This window comes from Enoplosus armatus, chromosome 13, assembly GCF_043641665.1.
Source record: "Enoplosus armatus isolate fEnoArm2 chromosome 13, fEnoArm2.hap1, whole genome shotgun sequence".
In the NCBI taxonomy this organism is placed as follows: Eukaryota; Metazoa; Chordata; class Actinopteri; order Centrarchiformes; family Enoplosidae; genus Enoplosus; species Enoplosus armatus.
Genome location: NC_092192.1, coordinates 8,382,498 through 8,402,123, shown reverse-complemented (window position 1 = coordinate 8,402,123; position 19,626 = coordinate 8,382,498). Strand labels below are relative to the sequence as shown.

At 40.1% G+C, this 19,626-nt stretch overlaps 1 protein-coding gene across 1 annotated transcript; it reads right to left on the bottom strand.

The window, feature by feature from the left end:
* Positions 1-870: 870 nt before the first annotated feature.
* On the bottom strand, positions 871-17,973 carry gabra6b (gamma-aminobutyric acid type A receptor subunit alpha6b). The gene is made up of 9 exons (XM_070916686.1): positions 17,885-17,973; positions 17,609-17,733; positions 17,137-17,204; positions 15,871-16,091; positions 15,187-15,269; positions 14,641-14,784; positions 14,226-14,378; positions 9,064-9,341; positions 871-1,131 (listed from the first exon to the last, which is right to left on the bottom strand). The coding sequence occupies exons 1-9, from the start codon at positions 17,971-17,973 to the stop codon at positions 871-873; spliced, it is 1,422 nt and encodes a 473-aa protein (XP_070772787.1).
* Positions 17,974-19,626: the final 1,653 nt, after the last annotated feature.

Here is a 19,626-nt window from a genome sequence, read left to right as displayed (position 1 = left end):
AGCCTGTTGGCACTGTACAGTGCTAGACACATTGCAAAACATTGAATGACAAATACAGAGGCTGCCAGTGTTGCCTGGTGGTCTTGTATTGCAATTATAACGCAACTACTGTATCAAGCCTGTGACCACTCTTCAACTGTGCTGACACATTTGAAAAAGCCATATGGTGAATAATTAGAGGAAGAGCTTGTGTGGCTGCTGAATAATATATGGACTCTTAGGCTGGCAAACACATCGAAAAGAAAAAAAACAAACATAGAATGGAGACAGATACAGACTGTACAAAAACAACCCATATTACCCCCCATCACACACACACACACACTCTGCATTCTGCACTAAATCATGTGGTGTGCTTTTAAATACAGCTTTAAATATGGATTATTGCACTCAAAATGTACACATGCATTATAGATTCAATCTGCAATCTAATATATACAAAGACAAAGACAACTATGTCAGCTAATTTTGGAAACTTTCACTCATTTCATTTTAGCAATCCTTACCTTTCTGCAAACATTTTAAGTGAAAAACAGGCCATGTAGTGGCCCGTTTTGGTAAATTTTTAATCTAGCACAGTTACTGTAGCAAAAGATTAGCAAAAGGTTTGTTTTGGTTGTTAGGAGTTTAATGAGGTGAAAAGTCTGGCCCTGTTTCATTCCACACAGTGGACAGCAGCAACCAATCTGCTGGATGTCTAAACATTTTCGCATTTCCTATAGCAATAATAATAATAACTAATGTACACACAAGTGCAGAACTTGTGGATATGTTTTGCAGTAGCCTGGGTGAGGTTGTGCTAGATTTAACCAAACAAATTATATTCAGTAAGGAGGTGCTGGAATTATTGGTAACAACCATGCCATCTGTTCACCTGGACATCTCCATCGTGTCCTTGGTGAGATAGACGATCCAGTAGACCAGGTTGAAGGCGCCAAAGGAAAGGGGGAAGAGGATGCGTGAGTATTTGTCGATGATGCTGGTGCCAGTCAGAACATTGTTGGCCGGTACAGCTGAACCCTGCTGAAGGAAGGCTTGGGCATTGACAGGTGGGTTGGGAAATGTTTTGGCAGGCCGGTCAAACAGCGGAGCAGAGTTCATCCTCTTCTTCAGCACTGTACTGGCATCCACCTTGGAGAGGCAAAGAGAAAAGATATAAAATCTGTACCATGAAATTCAGAGAATATTGCATGATGTAATATGAAGGTATTAATAATTAAACTGGTGCTGTGCTGTTGTACCCAGTTGTATGCTAAGAATGTTAACACTGTAGTATACACTGATTCTCCATGTAAAAAGACAATATGTTATAATGGCAAAGTGGAGGAATCTTATAACATCAACACATTACACATGGAATTAAATCAAGCAAAATGAAAGAGAAAAATGATGTTAGTACCATACATATTGCACCGCTGTGAGTTGATCAGAGCATGTGAGGAATGTGCATGTATCTGCAAAACAACTGTCTAGAATACCAATGAGTATCACAGTAATTAAGCTCAACAAAGGAAATCCATGATGTTTTGTTTTTGATTTGATGTGATTTCAATCAACCCTTGCCATGAAGATTGATGCGGTTGTGGAAAGCAAACAAAACATATTAAACAAAAGAGGCTCCCAGTTTATTGACACATGGTTATCGCTATGCCTCATCAACTTTCAGTAAACCAGTGTGATCTCAGCACATGCTCCCTGCTCCAATAGTTGTAAATCAGCTACAGTATGTGCACAGAAAGAAAGGGAGAGTGCTTCTGGGAAATGGGTCAAGGAACACTGTGTTGCTTGTAGGTAGAGGCAGAGACAGTGAGAAAGAGACTGAAAGAGAGAGACATCCCTTTTTATAAACCAAGTATAAATTGTTGTATCAACCTGAGTAACAGAAATAGAACAGTCACTTCTTGATGCATCAAGGTAATCTCTGTATACCTAACAGTGGCTCCATTCAATTATTATGGAAATGAGAATTATGGACAATGAGGAAGAAAAATAATAATCAAATATTTAGCATGTTGTTCTATGAAAACATTGTATGATTGTATGCTTTAAATGGTTATAATGTATGCAATGTAAAGTTTTAGGATATAAACTTCCAGCTGTCAGGCTTATTTAGTTCACAGTGGATGTTTTTCCAGACTACTGTCTTGGAGCAAAAGCTGAACTTGCAAGATTTAGGATGGATTTGTGAGGCTACAGGATTACATGCTCCTCTACAGGTTGAGAAACTATTAAACTGTTACAATCCTTTGGCTGAGGGGAACCCTTCCAAAAATGCATGGTGGCCTATCTCAAACTAAGACTAGATTAGTCCTTGAGTAATTATTTTCACAATACTTGACATGTTTGCAGATGCAAGGGTTTCATCCAACAGTAAATGTACAATTAAGAACCATACAGAATGTTTATTAAATGATGAAATTACGTTGTAGTAACATGACTTTGTCTTGATGCTTGTTGTATGGCAGCTATCTTGAGATTTATGACCATTCAACCCCCTAGATTTGATTAAGTTGAGCCATCTTGTCATTCCACTTCTGTAAGGTTGGATGTCAAGAGCATAACCATGGAAATGTGTAACAGAGAAAACAAAAAAAAAAGATCCATATACAGTGAGGAATTTTGTTTTTTTCCATATCCGAACTGAAGGTCTACAGATAGAGGGCGTTTAACATTTTGTAATTTTGGTTTGGCTTGACTTTATATTACAGTAACAGACTTGTCTGAAACAAATACAGAATAACTTTATTCCTCTTTGTTAAACCATAAAACTGTACTCCATGGTACCCCTAAAACACAAGATCATCCTTCACTGTGGTATAGCACTGATAGTTGCCATGTACAAAGTGTGACAAAGGGAGAGAAAGAAGGATGCTGCATTATAATCAAATAATTTAAATCCTTCCATTCTCCTCAGGCTTCATTAGTGTGAGACATTTCTTTAAGGAACTGCAATCTACAGTAAAACAATTTTATCAGCATTGCACCCTTGACACAGAGTAAAAATGTAATTGGGCGCTGTGAAAGGTGTATGGGGTAGAAGACGGGATAAAAACAACAGATCAGGATTTGTAAAACCCTACAGCAGCATGGCAGCGGGGAAGGGTTGTGAGAGCGAGTGGGTCCCGGTGATCTAACAGCTGGTCATCCTGACGTTAAGCTTACTCATCACTTAATTACAATGTGTGCCCCTATCTGTGAGTAAGGTATGGTTCCTCCTGTTGAGTCACTTCTTATGTGTTAGGTTAACTTGAGATTGAGGATTTATGCACAAACAGGAATTTGGTCTTGAAGGTCTATTTGTATTCTGTTGTAAGTGGTTGGTGTGGCATGCACTGTGGTGTGCAGCGTACTGTACGTATGTGCAGCTGATCTGATACGCAAGCTATTTTTGATAATGACAACAGGCTTGCTTGGCTTCTTCCTGGTTAAATCCCAAAGGGATCAGCTCCTCCTCTCTGTATCCACTGCTCTAGATTTCAACAGACCCACTTTGACACGGAGAGGATGGGCACTGATTGATGGATGTATGGATGTTGTTTAGGTGTGAGGGTGGCTGGGAGCTTCATGTAAGTGTGTTTATGTGTTTCATAGTGTATATATAGGTGTGTGTGTGTGAAATAAGGTTACTCAAACTGTGCGCTACCAATATGGCATGTGAGTAAGTGCATGGAGGTTCATCTGTGTGGGTGGTGAGTGGGTATGTATACACTTGAGGTGGTGGATGTGGATATGTGTATGTAAATGTATTTTTCATATTAATTTGAAGCATGGTAGTTCGTATCCAGGATATATCATCTATAACACTCTCTTTTTCATTGTTTACGGTCAGAAAGTAAGAGAATAATAATGGATGTGGTTTGGGGTTAAAAATGCAAAATACACTCTCTACACAATCTTTTTAATTTGTGTTTCTTTGTCACTGTCTACATTCATCACAAATGCTGCAAGAATACAAGTTGAATAATGTGAGATGGAATACAGCTGACAAGTGAAAACACAGACTACCTTGCCCAGCCTTTGACACGAGCGATCACAGCATCCTGTTAGACAGACTGAGGCACTGGGTGGGGATATCTGTACAGCTTTAGAATGATTTTCATCTTACCTGTCGAATAGGAGGTTCTGTGTCTCTGTGAACAACTACGTCTCTTCATTTTCCTTTGTTAAGTATGGTGTGCCTCAGGGGTTGCTTTTGGGACCAGTTTTATTTATTTTATGCTTCTCATTCGCTGCCAGGTTTTTAACCAGAACCAAAAAACGTGATCTCATCACTCCTGTTTTAGCATCATTACACTGGCTCCTATTATGTTTTAGAAATTTTAAGATATAACTGATTACTTTTAAGGCCCTTTATGGCCTTTCTCCCTCCTATATCTCTGACCTCTTGGTACCATACGCATTGGTGCCGGTAAACTTACTTTAAGATCTTCAGGCAGATGTCTTTTGTCTGCTCCGGCTGAAAACTAAAGGGGACAGAGCATTTGCAGTCAGGGCCCCCAAGGCTCTGGAACAATCTGCCTGAGGAAATCAGGTCAGTTATATCCTTTAAGTCCCTTTGAACTGTCTTTTATTTCCTTGAAAAAATGTGTTTCTTTTCCTATTCTTGCATTTTCCAACGCTGTTTTCTTTAAAAACCTGATGATTTTATGACTTGTCTGTTTTAATTTGCTGTCTTTGTGAAGCACTTGGTTATGTGGATTTTGAAAAGTGCTCTATAAATAAAGATGAATATTATTATTAATACCTAATCATCAGCTGCAAATAAAATGTAATTTAATGCCTTTGTAACATCCTCTAAATATCACACTGTATTCTTAACATCTACTGTGGAAAAGTAGTGTTACAGGATTGTGGACGGACATGCAAGAAAGCAACACTTTGAAAGGCTTTTCTGACTTCTGATTCTGTCTCACCTCTTAGTTTTACAAGTTCACACTCCAACTTGAATCGTGGCATAATAAAGCTTTCAAAGATGCTACAACAACATACAACATACAATATAGCCCCATTTGCAACCTCACCCAATGATTAGGTCACATAGCATTCCTTACGCAAAAATTATCACTTCAATCTACTATTTTTCTTCTCTGGACAAAGGGCCACGCCAGAATGTTGGATTTAAACGTTCAATTTGCATCATTCTGGGCTGACAGATGACGTCTGTGAGAAAATACCTTTGAAGATGCAACCTCCTGCTGGTTAACAGGTAAAAGGTAACATTTTGATGATACCCTTAAGGTTTTCACAGGGAGCGCTGAGTAATTTATGAGTGCTGAGGTCATGGGTGAGACTACTATTCAACAATATGAATGTAGTCTATCTGTGGTGTATCAGTAATTATCCACATACATACACACAAATCAAAGGTTCTTAGACGTGAACGAGAATTAAAAATACTCTGTCTTACGGATGAATATTTGGTGAGCATTTCCATGTTGACAAATGAGGACACATGTATAAACACATGAGCAAGTGGTTGACACAATACACTTTCCTGCTGACAGCAGAGGTCAGTAATGCAAATGTGTAGAGCGCGCAAGCTATAAAACACAAAGAAGAAGATGACAAAGACGCCATATGCCATACTGGCATTAATCTCAATGATTGCCAATGTCTATTGTATGATGTCTCTTGGTTTCACACTATTCCACTGATTTATTGTACAGTTGGTAGTGGTAGGCCTCAAGGATACACACAATGTAAACAATAAAACACCACAGGGTAACACTCTTTCCTGAGCTTGAAAATAATAATACTCATTCAGTCAGATTATCAGGACACTGCGATGCCACGTCAAATGCTTCAAAATCAAAACTGTCTCTTCACCCAAGCAGTGATCATCAATCCTGTCATTGCTGGCACCTGTGGCTGGGCCTGTAAATAAAGGTCCCTTCTTTTCTTCTCTCTCGCTCTCTTTCTCTCTCTGTTGTCCTTTTTTTTTCAACTCCCACGATTATTTTATTTTCTGTTAATTTCCTGCACCACATACTGCACCACCTACTCACACGCGCCACTGACAATAAATGCAGCACCCTTTACACACACTGATAAACACTCCCTTACCCTTTGTGTTTACAGTTGTATATTTGATTCATTAAATGAACCATTTATGTTGTTGTGAGATTTCTATTCCTGTTATGGCTTCACCTGACAGTCATAACAGGTCGTAGTGTTTTAAATCGTGACTGGTGGAGGGCTATTTCTATTCCCAATGATACACCATTGTTTTTTTCCCTTTTCTCTGTGTAATGAAGAGTCTTCCCTCCTACATATTTGTTGAAAGCAGTCATTTTCCATGATGCATCCCGCCCACTCTCTCTTTCTCTCAGTGTAACGCTCTCTCTCACGCACACACACATACACAACATTAAAACAAACCACAGTGGCCCCTCACATCCATCTTTCCATCTTGCGCCGCAGAAATGGACTGAGCCAGCTTTCTCAGCCCCCACTTGGCTTCGTTGTGGTGACTGCCCTCCTTCTTGTGAGCCTGCAGTGATCTGCTGGATATTCCCTTAATCTATGGCTCTTACATAATCTGCAGCAACATCGTTCGCAGAGCCACTGGCTGTCTCGTCGTGTCACTCTCTGTGGTTATCACACAGTTACAGGGCAGAATGGAGGACTGGACGAGAGGGGTGGATGGATGATAGATATACTGTAGATGGATGGATGGATAATACATTTTATGGAGTGATGAATGAAATGTATGAATATGGGGGGGGCATAATTTGCTGCAGATTACGTGTGTGCATATATACGCGCCTGTATATGTGTTTGAGTGTGTGCTGCAGATTATGTGTGGACGTGAGCTCTTGTGTGGGACTGTGAGGACAAGCGTGGATAAAGTGGAGATTGTGTTGTTTCAGTGTGTATATGTGGATAGCACAGTCAAGCAAAAAAGAGAGGGAGAGAGGCAAAAGAGGGATGGTCAAGAGATGTGTGTGTATGTGTGTGTGTGTGTGTGTGTGGGGAGAGAGTGTGTGTCAGAGGATAGAGGGTTCACGTGAAGAGCACAGCAGGGGGCTGGAGAAGAAGCAGCAAAAGAGGGATAATGTTACATGCTAGAGCATCTTTTGTGTGTGAGGGGGAAGAAAGGAAGGAGAGATGGAGGTATGGGTGAGATGTAAACCCGAGTGGGATTTTCTCTGGGATGAGGCAGAGGACGAAAGAGGTTTTATACAGTCTGCATTGTTTACATTGCACATGCTGCATGTGTGACTGCAAATAAGCAAATGGGTGAACAGGAGGGAAGGAGATATTGTAGAGAGAACTTGAGAGCAAATTGGAATGTAGAAAAAATTATACATGAGCAATAGAAAAAGAATGTAAACCATCTAAACCAGGTAGAACCAAACACAATTTCATACAATGCTTTCCTGAGTAAATAGTGCTATGTGGATGTAGAATCACTGAAACAGCTGGCTATGACCTTCACCACACTGACCAGTACAACCAGTTGGCCTCAGAGCCGCAGACTGGTCTCATCCATCAAAACACCTTCAAGAAGAGTTCAGTACACAGTGAAGAGATGAAAAGAAACCCAACAGCAAACTGACCTACTACCAGTCCCTCAACAGACATATTCAACTGGCAGAACATCTAAAAATAAAAAAAATAAAAAACTGAATGAAAGCGAAATCTTAACAAAGCGTAAACAACAATGAACCAGAGACTGAAAGAGGTCACTACATGAAATGATGAAAGCCATCAGAGGAATTTAACTGCAACCACTGCCACCTAAAACACTGAAACAGATTTATTTTCTGTGCGTGTCCAAAATATATAAAACCACAAGAGATAAATATTGTTCATGTTTTGTAAAAGCTATTCCAGGCTTTATGACCCTGCTTGATGATAAGAAAACTTTCTTTTTTATTGTAGGACTAAGCAGAGAGCAGACAGACGGATAAAAAGTAACCTGTAAGCATGCATGTGTCTTTAACAACATGCACAGCATAATGTATAAAATAGGGACAGACAGGAGGACGAAATAGAAACAAGCTTAACAAGAGACTTGAACTGAGCCACTCAAACCAGAACCTTTGCACCCAAATTTGCAGTCAAACCGGAATGAATAATAAGTCACAAACTACTGGAATCTGTATACCCAGGGTTACAGTGCAAACTGCTTTTAAACTGCTTTTAGCTAGTGAAAATGTAAACAAATATAGTTTAGTTTCACATCAGCCAGTTGTGACCAATCCATATAAAAACTGCTCATTTTCTGGGATTAACTAACTCTGATGTATAAAGCTACAGCTGATACTAAACCACCACTTTCTGCATGTGCTTCTCTGAATCTTAATGTAAAGTCAGTGGTATGTCACTGCTGTGAAACCAGAAGTATTGGGGGTTAACCAACATTACAAAATTTTGACTCGATATGCCTTTTCTAATACAGACATTTGATGTCAGTAAATTGTTTCCTAAACAAAGTGAAAAAAAATGCTCAGAAAACGAGTGCCGACGTTACAACGACCACCTTTCAGCAAATGGAGTTAAAAGCCCTGCGGAGAGTTACGTTATTTAGCAGCTCAGTTTAGATTCATGAGAAAAAAAAGACACGTCGGTGGAGTGGTTTGATGAAGAGATGTAGAGGCGTGTAATGAGGCCAAGTGAAGCCTTTTTCCTTTCCTGTGAGTGCAGCATCGACTCTGATAACCATTTATCACAGCACCTCAGCGTAATTTGTAAGATCTGTATGTGTACACAACACCAGTAATCCTACCGCTGCATTTAACCTATATGTGTAAGGCAAGCTGGAAGTGATTGGATCTGTGCATCCCTAATTTTTGTATCATGTTTCCATCCTGCCTTTTTCTTTGACTGAGCAACATATTACATGGAGCATGGATATTAATAAGCTTTGCATTTTTGTGACAACGAAATATACTGAAAACCCAGAGAAAACCAAAGGAAAGCAGCTGAGTTTACAATTTACAGCAACCTGTTAATCTTCACCTGGTTCCCTTTTTTAAGTATAACTTTACACGAGTTAAAACTTGAGTCAGAACAGATGTGTGAATGCATGTAAACACAACAAGTGTGAAAGAGACTTACTGAGGAAACCTCCCCGTCGTTCCCTGTGGCTGCAGCCGGAGCTGCAGCTGCAGCCGCTGCCTCCTGAGCCGCCGCCTTCATGGCTGCTGCCTTCCGCAGCTCCCGGTTGGCCTGCAGGGTGGAGAAGTAGTTGACAGCCGCAAACTCAATCAGGGCGGAAAAGACGAAGGCAAAGCAAACGGCGATGAACCAATCCATGGCTGTGGCGTAAGAAACTTTGGGGAGGGAGTGGCGGGCGCTGATACTGAGTGTTGTCATGGTCAAGACAGTGGTGATACCTGCATTCAGGGAGGAGAGAGGAGACAGACGTTAGGAACGAGCTGTTCTTGATTTCACATCAGATGTCACTACTGGGATTCATGGCTTGTCTTTATTCTGTGTTCTGTTTTGGTATACTGTGGCAGTATGTTAGTTGCAGCTTTTATTGTCTTTAAGGAATACATTTAGTGAAATGAGCTTATTTGCAGATATTAGATGATAAAACCGAAACCACTCTCCTGCCTGTGCATTAAATATGGACCTAGAGCCAGGAGGCAGTTAGCTTAGCTTTGGATAAAAACTAGAAGCATGGGGAAAAAGCTAGCTTGGCTCTTTCCAAATTTCAAAAATATGCTTGCCATACCAACATCTGTAAAGCTATCTGTTAAGCTGTAAAGTCTATTTTTTGTTGTTGTTGTTGTTGTTGTCATCAGACAGAGTCACGCTAGCTGTTTTCCCCTGCGTACAGGGTTTACCCCCCCCCCCCCCCCCCCTTCTGGCTCTAGCTTCATACTCAACACACAGACCTTCTCATCTCATTCTTGTTAGGAAAGTAAATAAGTGTTTTTCACGAAAACTATTCCTTTAATGCAGTTTTGTTAAATGGCTCAATCAAGCACTGTGTTACAGTCTTGATTTTAGTCTTTAGTCTTCTTGCCTATTTCTTTTTTTCTTCTGTTGCCCCTCTCTGATGGGGAGAAAAAAAAAATATATAACTGAATGTATGGTTTTTAATGTTTCAGGATATTAACACACTATTAGTAAAACACGCCACAATCCTGCCCAGAATAAGCAGGTTATTTACTCTCAGTGTTGTGAATGGTGATGTTCCAGATGAGTATGAGGGAACTTGAAGAATAATGATGAATGTGTGTGCATGTATGTCAGTTTTTATGTATTTTTTTCTGTCTGAGAAACCGCTATATGACTCAACGTCTGGGAATGTTTCTCAATGAATAACAACGCAGAGGCTTGATTATGAGAGACCACTGCAATCAGCTTGATTTGGACACATAAACACCTCAGACGCACAAACACACATACACAAGCAAATGTTACACTATAAATTCGAAGCTACCATTCAACCTGTCATTTGACTTCAGAGTGTCTTTTCTCCAAATCAATAAATCAAATCTATCAGGTCTTCTCACTAAAGCTATTTCATCATTTAAGTGGCACACAAAACGGCAGCATCTCTTTGGAAATTGCCTTTTCAACTCTCTTAGCAAAATATACCATCTGGCAAATAACGTCTGTGATCAATTCAGCATTGCGGAGATGATAGCAGTTGAAGCACTCATGTCTTCAGTATTTATTAGACCACAATGCTGCAGAGATGATTCAAGGCGAGTTCCTAGCGAGGTCTTAGTATGTACGGTAGTGAATCACTGACACACAGGTCTGAAAGTGTTTATTTTCCAAAATATTGGTGTATTCCTGTCACCAGTTTACTGAAAAGACATTTTGATCTTAAAGACTCAGTTTGTGAATACAAATGCACAAGACTCACAGTGTCTACTCTTTCACTGGAATACCGTGGCATGCACTACGTAATTACATACAAACTGAAGCTTTGGATTGGGTGCTCTGTGTGAGGGTAACGATATGAAGTGGAAAAAGTAACTTTTACAAAATTATACACTGTATCAAAATCAACTATTGATCCTTATTCAAAATTTAAACATGCATGTTAGTGCTAGGACAGAATATTGAATAATGTCTAATGATTTGAACACACTACAAAAATGTTAATTATTTTTAATGCAGCACTTCTGAACAAAATTATACACGCAGGCTTCCTGGACCTTTATTGTACACATATGAGACTAAAAGTATTAATATCAGCGAGGTGTGGTGGTGCTTTGGCCCCCGGTCTTGCAGGGCTGCTGTAAGTTTTACGAGCCACCAGATATCGCTGTGTTTGCTGAGTTTGAAGCCCCGGAGCATCTAATCTTTTTCGGCACAAATAGAAAGAAAGCCCCAAAGCTTCAGATGGCGTCATCCGCCCATCACTACCAAAACGTCACATCAGCGGATGCTAATCTGTCCATAAGCAGAGTGACCCGTGCCCCCGCAGTGGCATGCCAATAAAAGAGACCAAATATCTGTAAACATTCTCGAAAAAGCCATCCAGTGCAATGACCAGACACAAGCCTCAAAGCATTTGCTAATATTTGCTTATCTGTTAATAAGTATCTCACAGCAGAATCTACGGGTGGGATGATGAACGATAAACAGACGAAAGAATGGATGTGAGGAAAGATGAAGATAATAGATGAAAGAAAGAAACACGTGTATCAATGGACAGGTGGGAGAGTGAAAGCAACATGAGTTTTGATATCGTTCTCAGCTGAAATAAGACTGCACTAGGCACTTTAAAGTTCTTCTATACTTCTGGCCATGGCTCCAGATTGAAGCATAGACTGCAATGATCCCTTTGAGTACATCCTCAAAGTACAGAAGACTAAGAGAAACGCTGTATAGGTCTGAGGCTATTCATAACTACTCTTGGGTACATGATAGTTTGGACCATACAAAAGGTCCATGGCAAGTGCATTTTAGAGACACTTTTGAACTGTCAAACTATCAAAACACACCCAAAGAAACAGACATGAAGTGCAATTTTGCCTCCAGAAAATAACTGGAAAAGCATTTTCATCTTGCCCAGATTCTATCCTTATTAAGTCAGAGAAAGATGCTGACAATGAACATCTTTTTTAATGGCCCATTAACAAAGTACATATCTAATTCACTTTCATCAAGCTAAAGCAAGCAGGGAAAAAGGGCCATTGAACACTGCTGCCCATGCTTTTACCAAATGCGCACTGTAGTTGTGCATATTTCATTAGCAGTGTAGGAACTTATGGGGGATTTAATGCACCTAATAATGTCTCAAAAGCATTTTCAACACACCACTTCAGCAGTGAAAGCTAACAACTCTCAAATTCAACCTCCTCCGATAGCCAACCAACGCTGACTGTGTTAAGCACAAGTTAAATGATTGCAAAGGGGAGGAGGGACATGGGAAGAAAGCCTGACAGGGTAGGACGGAGAGGCAAGAGAAAGAGAAAGAAAGAAAGAAAGAGTGTAGGAGGGAGGGGGATGAAGTATAAAGACAGGATAGAAAAGAAATGCTTGGGGCATTTATGTGCTTTTATAGGGAAAAAAGCAAGGTACAAATTAGGCCACACTCAATTAAGTCTGTGAGACTTGTGCTCAAGGGACTTTCAGCTCTTAGAGAGGTTGTTGACAATCCAGCACACAACATGCTATGACTTAATGTACTGCCAGGGTGGAGCACATCCATATAGCAATTTTTCTTCTCTCCTCTTCTCCCTCATTTTCAACTTTCTAGCTCACATGCACGATCAACAGCATTAACGAAACTTACTCAGATAATTTCTTTTTTGGACATGTCGCTTGCCGTCCTTTATACCACATAAATATGGAGCTGCTTAATGTAACTCCAAGTGCTTTAAGAGCTCATAAGCAGGGCGATTTTATTTAAAAAAGCAAACTTTATCACAGTTTGAAATTGAGGTTTGGCCTTTTGTCATAAAAAAATCCAGTATGTGGTATTAGATTTTTTCTATATAACCTCTTAAATACCCAGCTTGCCCTGAGCTCCATTTTAACAACAGCCAGTCCAGAGAATGAGCAGGGGTTTTTTTATCCTATACCCAATATTGGGGGAAATGAAAACAGCAGGACGAGTGATGTTAATGAGTTGCCACAGATGTGCTTTCCACATGGGGCCTCAACTTCCACGCTCACACTAATGATTGGGATCTATTCTCTGAAGAAGTGTGCGGGCTCGTTGGAGCGCTGGCTCGCTTCCAAAGACAAGCGCAGGCTCCAGAACCATAATGTACAAGGGCCAGCAGTGTTACTCCGCTCAGCTGCAGCTTGTTGAAAATTAACGTAAGGGAAAATTAAATTAAAAAGGATAGGAATTTCTACACTCTCTGCCTACTTTTCCCCCCTTTGCTTTGTCTCTGTCTTTTTGTCTCTGTCATTCCTCTCAGTCTCTCTCTCTCTCTGTCTTTGTTCAGTGTCTATCACCCTCTCTGCTCCCGAGGCAAGAGCTTGATGGCAACTGTAGCGTAATGTAATGTGAGCAAGCGGAACCTGTGAGTGCTCGGAAGAAGGCCAAGTAAACATCCTCCCTCTCTCGGCCCTTGCATGACCAATTTCAAAAAGGACATTTATTCCCAATTAATTCAGCTCCGCCACAGTGGAGGAGGAATAGAGATAATGAAAAAAGGTTAAAACATACTGTGATGACTGTGTCTGTCTTTGTTCTCTTGTGGAAGGTTGTATTTTAAGGACCACTCTGTGCAGGTTGAACCAATCAGAGTCCAGTAAATAGAGAAAAGTATGTTTGCTTAAAGTTTGCAGGGCTAGACTCACACTGGGGTCAGGCAGTGGGTGGTGAGTCGATAAATCCAGAGAATTTCCATTTGAGTTTTGGTTCTTGAAAAAAAGAAAGTTGAGTTTTAAGGGGTTAAAACTTGATATGAACTATTGAAACATGAAAACTAAGACACCTACCGTGCATGAGAGGCACAGATTTAGAAATTGTTCTCAGTGAATTGACATGATTTACATTTCCCCCCACATTATAGTCCTCTTTAAGTGATTGCAATCAAGCAAAATGAAAACTGAAAAGACTGCTTTTTATGAGAAAAAAGCCTCTATTATCGGCAAGACCATTTTGTTGCAATTTTTGGCAGCTAAAATGAGAATGGTGTTGAATTTTGAATGATTCCATTCCAACAGGAAAGTAATGCGCAGCCTGTGTTCTTCGGCCTGCATAAATGTCCCTTTTTCACTTCAAAATAAGCTTGAAACTTACACTGGAATTCATACAGCATATGAGTAATGTGAATTTAAAGAAATCTTACCAAACACGGTCCGAGCAGGAACTGATTCCTTATTAATCCAGAAAGAGACTTGGGCCAGGATGACAGTCATAATGCAGGGAATGTAAGTCTGAATCAGGAAGAAGCCCATTTTCCTTTGCAGGTGGAAGTGGACGGTCATGATGACGTATTCACCTGACAGAGTAAACAACAAAGACGTGTGTAGATGTAATATAGAAATGGTGATACTGATGATGATTAGTGTTTAGCTTAGTATTAAAATGACTAAAAACTGCATTAATAAGTTTTGCTTGCATGCAAGTTATTTTATAACATGATTGTATCTTTTTAGAGATACCTTGGTTTTTTCGAAGATATAGATATATATTTCATATAGATATACAAGAAACCACAGATCATCACAGTTCTGAGCACAGTTCTTAGAATTTCTGCTCACCTGTATTGGACTTTAGCCTCTCACTTGACACGGTCTGACCAATAAGATCATACTGCAGCAAACTGGATGATTCCTGTGGCACCTCCACAGAGGAAAGAGGACCTTTCTTCCAAGTGTACACGATCTCGCTGATGGGGTAAGCATCTAGACAGGATGGAAAACATACTAGCCTATTAAACTGCTGGACATTAAGCTTGAGCCAAAAAAAAGCTAGCATACTTGCAAAAAATGTACTTAATGCCACAATCATTCAAGGAGATAGGATCACATCGATGGTGTTATTGCAGACTCAAAATGATTGGAGTTACAGATAAGATTTTTGCACACCTGGTCTTCCATACACTTGACACATATTAAATGAGGAACTCCTGGCATATATCTTTTTGTTTTTGTTTTTTTACAGTTCCCAAAATGTACTGTATGAAACGAAATCTTTGAATATATGCTGTCAGACAGTCAGTTACTCAGTGACGGTAGCTGAGAGTGATCATTTGAGAGTGACACCATCTGTCAGACCAGTGATGCTTAACAAAAAAACAAACTCACAACTCCCAAACTTGAGCGGGCAGGCATGGCCGTCCATCGGGAAGTTCATCAGACGCATGGGGCACTCTGCATTTATAGTTAATCTGTCAGAATAGAGGAGAGTTGAAAGGAGTGTTTGATTTATATTTGATATGCTGTTACTGGCTAAACAATGACTATTGTTTTAAGCTGGATCCAGTCAGTGTGGTGCCATGCTGTACAATGGCCACTAACTAACTAAAACTAATACATATTTGACGTAAGGTAGATGGGTGAATTCTGTAGAGATTTATAAGTAATGATTTCGTATTATATTACAGAAATGCTACATCGTTACCTACCTACTTACCTACAAGTTAACAATATGGATTAATTCAAGCCCTTCAACTTGAAGTTGATCCACTTAAATAATCTAATCATTGTAAAAATCTGTTTTTGTGCCATCAGTTCCTCAAGGGGAATTTTTTTTTCATGCTACACACGGTATCTCCTTTTGGAACAAAGCTGGAGTCATGTTTGTTTGAATTGCTTTCCAGGCCTGTTTTCAGTATCAGATGGCACATATCTTGTTTTTGGAATGGCACTCTTCGTTTCTTTTCATGTCTGTGCATATTCTTGGATGCCTGTTTGTTTGATTTGCTTTCCAGGTCTGTGCTCTATTCCGGTCTTGGCTGGGTTCGGAGCTCACTGTCCAGCACTGTTTACCTCATGGTGTAGAGGATAGTTCCGTTCTGCATGATGCGGAACAGCTTGTTGGGGGTGGTCATGTTGTGAGAGATCGACCTCTTGCCATTCCGGAAAAAGGTGTCCGGCGTCCAGATCTTGCTGACCATCAGGTTGTTGAGCCGCAGGATCTCGATGGGGCCCTCGAATTTCAGCCGTTCGTCAATCCATGTCTGACGGAAGAACACGTCCATGGTGTATTCCTGGATGGGGGTTAGAGTGTGGGTTAAGGATTTATTTACTATTACTACTCCTACCACTCATACTGCTGGTGATGCTTCTGCTCCTGCCGCTACTATCTCCACTACCCCCGGAGAGAATGGCAGATGGGTTTGTGAGCCATGGTTTCATTGGACCTGCTGGATAGAGGACTGGCAATGTGATTAGTTGTTTTTTCTGGACTATTCTTTGATTGCTGCCAGTACTAACTTAAGCTTTTTTTCTTTTTATACCATACAGAAATGTGTTGTTTGTTTTAGAGGAGTTGATATGGGATTTTTAGACAGTCCATCCAGGACACAGACATACTTCCTCAAAATACCCCCAAAATGATATTTCATATATCAAGAATATTAAATTCAAAAGACAATGCAACTCAAACAAGGACATAAAACATATTTTTCTCAAATGTTATGTAAGTGAATTCATTAATGAGTTCATTAATTGATGATGAACTCATTAACCATGAATACAGTTTATTTCATCTACAGTCTATGTAGATGTCAAGTCCATCCCGAATGCTTTTAGATGAAATGGATGGCCTCGCTGCCTTGAAGAGCCTTTTACATGCCTCTCTATATCACCACCAGCATATCACATGGCTGTTCAAGTAGGCTTTATATGCAGGGAAACAGTATCTAAAGCCTAAAGCCTGGACAGTATAGAGTACAGCAGACATGCAGCGCTCAGCCTATCCCATGACAGGAGAAGCCAAAGCCATCCCGTCCCAACATCAGCCACATCTCTCTCTCTCTCTCCCCCTCTCTGACGGGGGATTGTCAACCAGATTAAAATCCTAAGCTGCACTAATGACATGCTGCCCAAATGCTGGAATAATGAAGGCTGGGACAACCATGGCTTGAAGCTATATGCACAGGGTTACCAGAAAACTGTTAAAAATGTTACGTTTTGTGTTCATGCATTGGCATCGACTTTGTTAACAGGTGTTAAAACACATGCACGTGTATGACAGCCAGTGAATTAGTGTGTCCCGTATCAGTGTTTCAGGCGTCAGTATGGTTTACATACCATCTCGACATCTGAAACAGGTCCAAAGCTGGTGACAAAGATGTCAGTTTTGACCTCTGTAACTGGACCTACAGCAGAAAGATAATAGTTGCTTTGATACAGACAAGAACCACAACTTTGGGTCAGAAATTTAATGATTTTTCAAAATATAAAGCAGTAAAAAAATAAAGCTATTCATAATGTATAGCCTATACACAGAGCAAAATGGCCACTGGAAATCAAATTCGTTTAAACAACAACAAATAAAATGAAATTGATTCTAAGTTGATTCTCAAACTCAGTTTCCAGGTGTTAGATGATCATTTTGTCATAATTGTATAAAAGAAAAAAACTGTAGTATTTAACCATTGAAACAAATTAGGTGCACACAACTACTGGAGTGAAACTTTATCATCTGAGAGAAGGGACATCGATCCAATAATTTCTGAAGCAATATCGTATAAAATATAATATGACACGGTCATTAGCATACCTCCAAATCCAGGTCGCAGCCTGTTGTCATAGCCATCCAGTAATCTATCCAATATACGCGTGATGTTATCCAAGTAGATACTGGTGTCACTGTGCTGATTTCCCCAAACACTGCTCGCACTGTAACTAAAGTACATATGCAAGAATGCAAGCTTATTTCAACAGATAAGAAAACTGTTGAAAATACAGAGTTGCTCAAATGCACATCCATCCACAGTCTTTGGTTGCCGTGCGTAAAAGTCCGAGAACATGCAGAGAAAAGAGTTGTCATACTCACCAAGACAGGAATAAGCAAGTTAAAAGGAAAGCCATCCCTCGCAAACACCCCACAACGAGAAATCCCTGGTCAACTTTTAAAATCAGCATATTCCATCATTTAAAAGCATGATTAAACGCGGGTCAGGTCTTCTTTTAGTTGTGAACCGTGCGAGGATATCGCGCCAGTCCAGCACGACTTGACTTCCCCTCTAGTGCGGTTGCGCCCGCCTCAGCCTGAATCGCTCAGTTGGAAAAACCTGAAGAGTTTTTAAGAGAGTGAAGCGGAGGGACGAGGGGGGCATTAACATTAACCGCACAAGGCATTTTACAAGAATTGCACTTGTCTCAAGTGCAACTTGGCTATTTAGAAAAACTGTTTCTGTTTGATGGAAATAATGACGGTTACTGTGCCTGTTTGATTAAGGGGGTTGAAAAGAGAAGAGCGATGGAGAGGAACAGAAACAGAGAGAGAGAGAGGGAGGAGGAGAGGAAGAGAGCTTGCACAAATCCAGTACTATCATATCAATGGACAGAATACCCAGTGACCTTTTGAATGCAGTATATTTTTTAAATGATATATTGTTGATGCCGCCTTCTCAGCTTTTGTTACCTATGCATTTGTGTGTGCGTGTGCGTAAAACCATGGCCATGCAAAGACCGAAAATTGCTACTACAGATAAAGCATGATGAACTGTGATTCATATAGTGGTTGTGTGGTTGAGTGGAGTAGGTGGTAGATACATTTAGTGCAACTTCAAACTCACAATATCCATAGACCAGGAGCAGTGGGAAAATACCACACTGCCAAAGTCAGCTTATTCCTACCGGGCTGGCATGAGTTTATTTTTGTTGCAAAAACACAATTCAAGACATTGCATCATTTTCACTGGTTTTCCTTAAAGGTGCACTTTCAGTGGCACGCCTAGTGTCAGTGTGCACAACCGTCAACTGATGGGTTATGCGACCGAGGCAAGATAAAGAAGAAAAATGTTCAACCTTGCTGGCCAAGTGCAAAAGTGGAATTTGCCACATTTTGAGTTGTGGTAGTTTAAAGGTTGGGTGGAAGAATTGCACCAGTGGTTGGTGAACAAGTACGAGTTAAAGCAAGCACTGTGTGGGAGGGATCTTTTGACTGCACTACCATTTGTGACTTAAGAGCTAATTATAACCGTGGCAACTGAACATAACTGAACTAAACCTTGACCTTTAAATTGAAAGAAAAGAACAATCCCTGCAATAGGAAAAAAAAAAAAAACAAGATCCAATGTTTTCTGATGTTCCAACTTCAGCAAGTGTCTTCACTACATTATGAATACATTATTTCCGCACAGCATTACTTTTTCATTATAAGTGGTATCATAGTCACATTATCAATAATTCATGTGAGGGAGAAAATATAGGATATTCTTCTGACAGCATTAAAATGTGGAGACTTATTACGCAACATCATCCTTCAACTCTGGTCTCTTTGTACTCCAAACACAAGTTATATAATGATCTCAAAATATGATTTAAATCCTATGCAAACAACAATGGATCACTTTCAGATCAAGTGCAGTACTTACTACTTTCAAAGACGATCCTTACTGTAAAGCATCTGATCAATGGAAAGAGTCCTCTTGGTTACAGTACAAGTATAAAGTTTAGTAGGATTTCAACTTTACATTTGGGAACTGGAATTTGCATTTCCACATGTTCTACACAGTGTATGCATTTCTTCAGAGAAGTCACAGTAAAACAGCCTCTTGTGGTGCAACACTA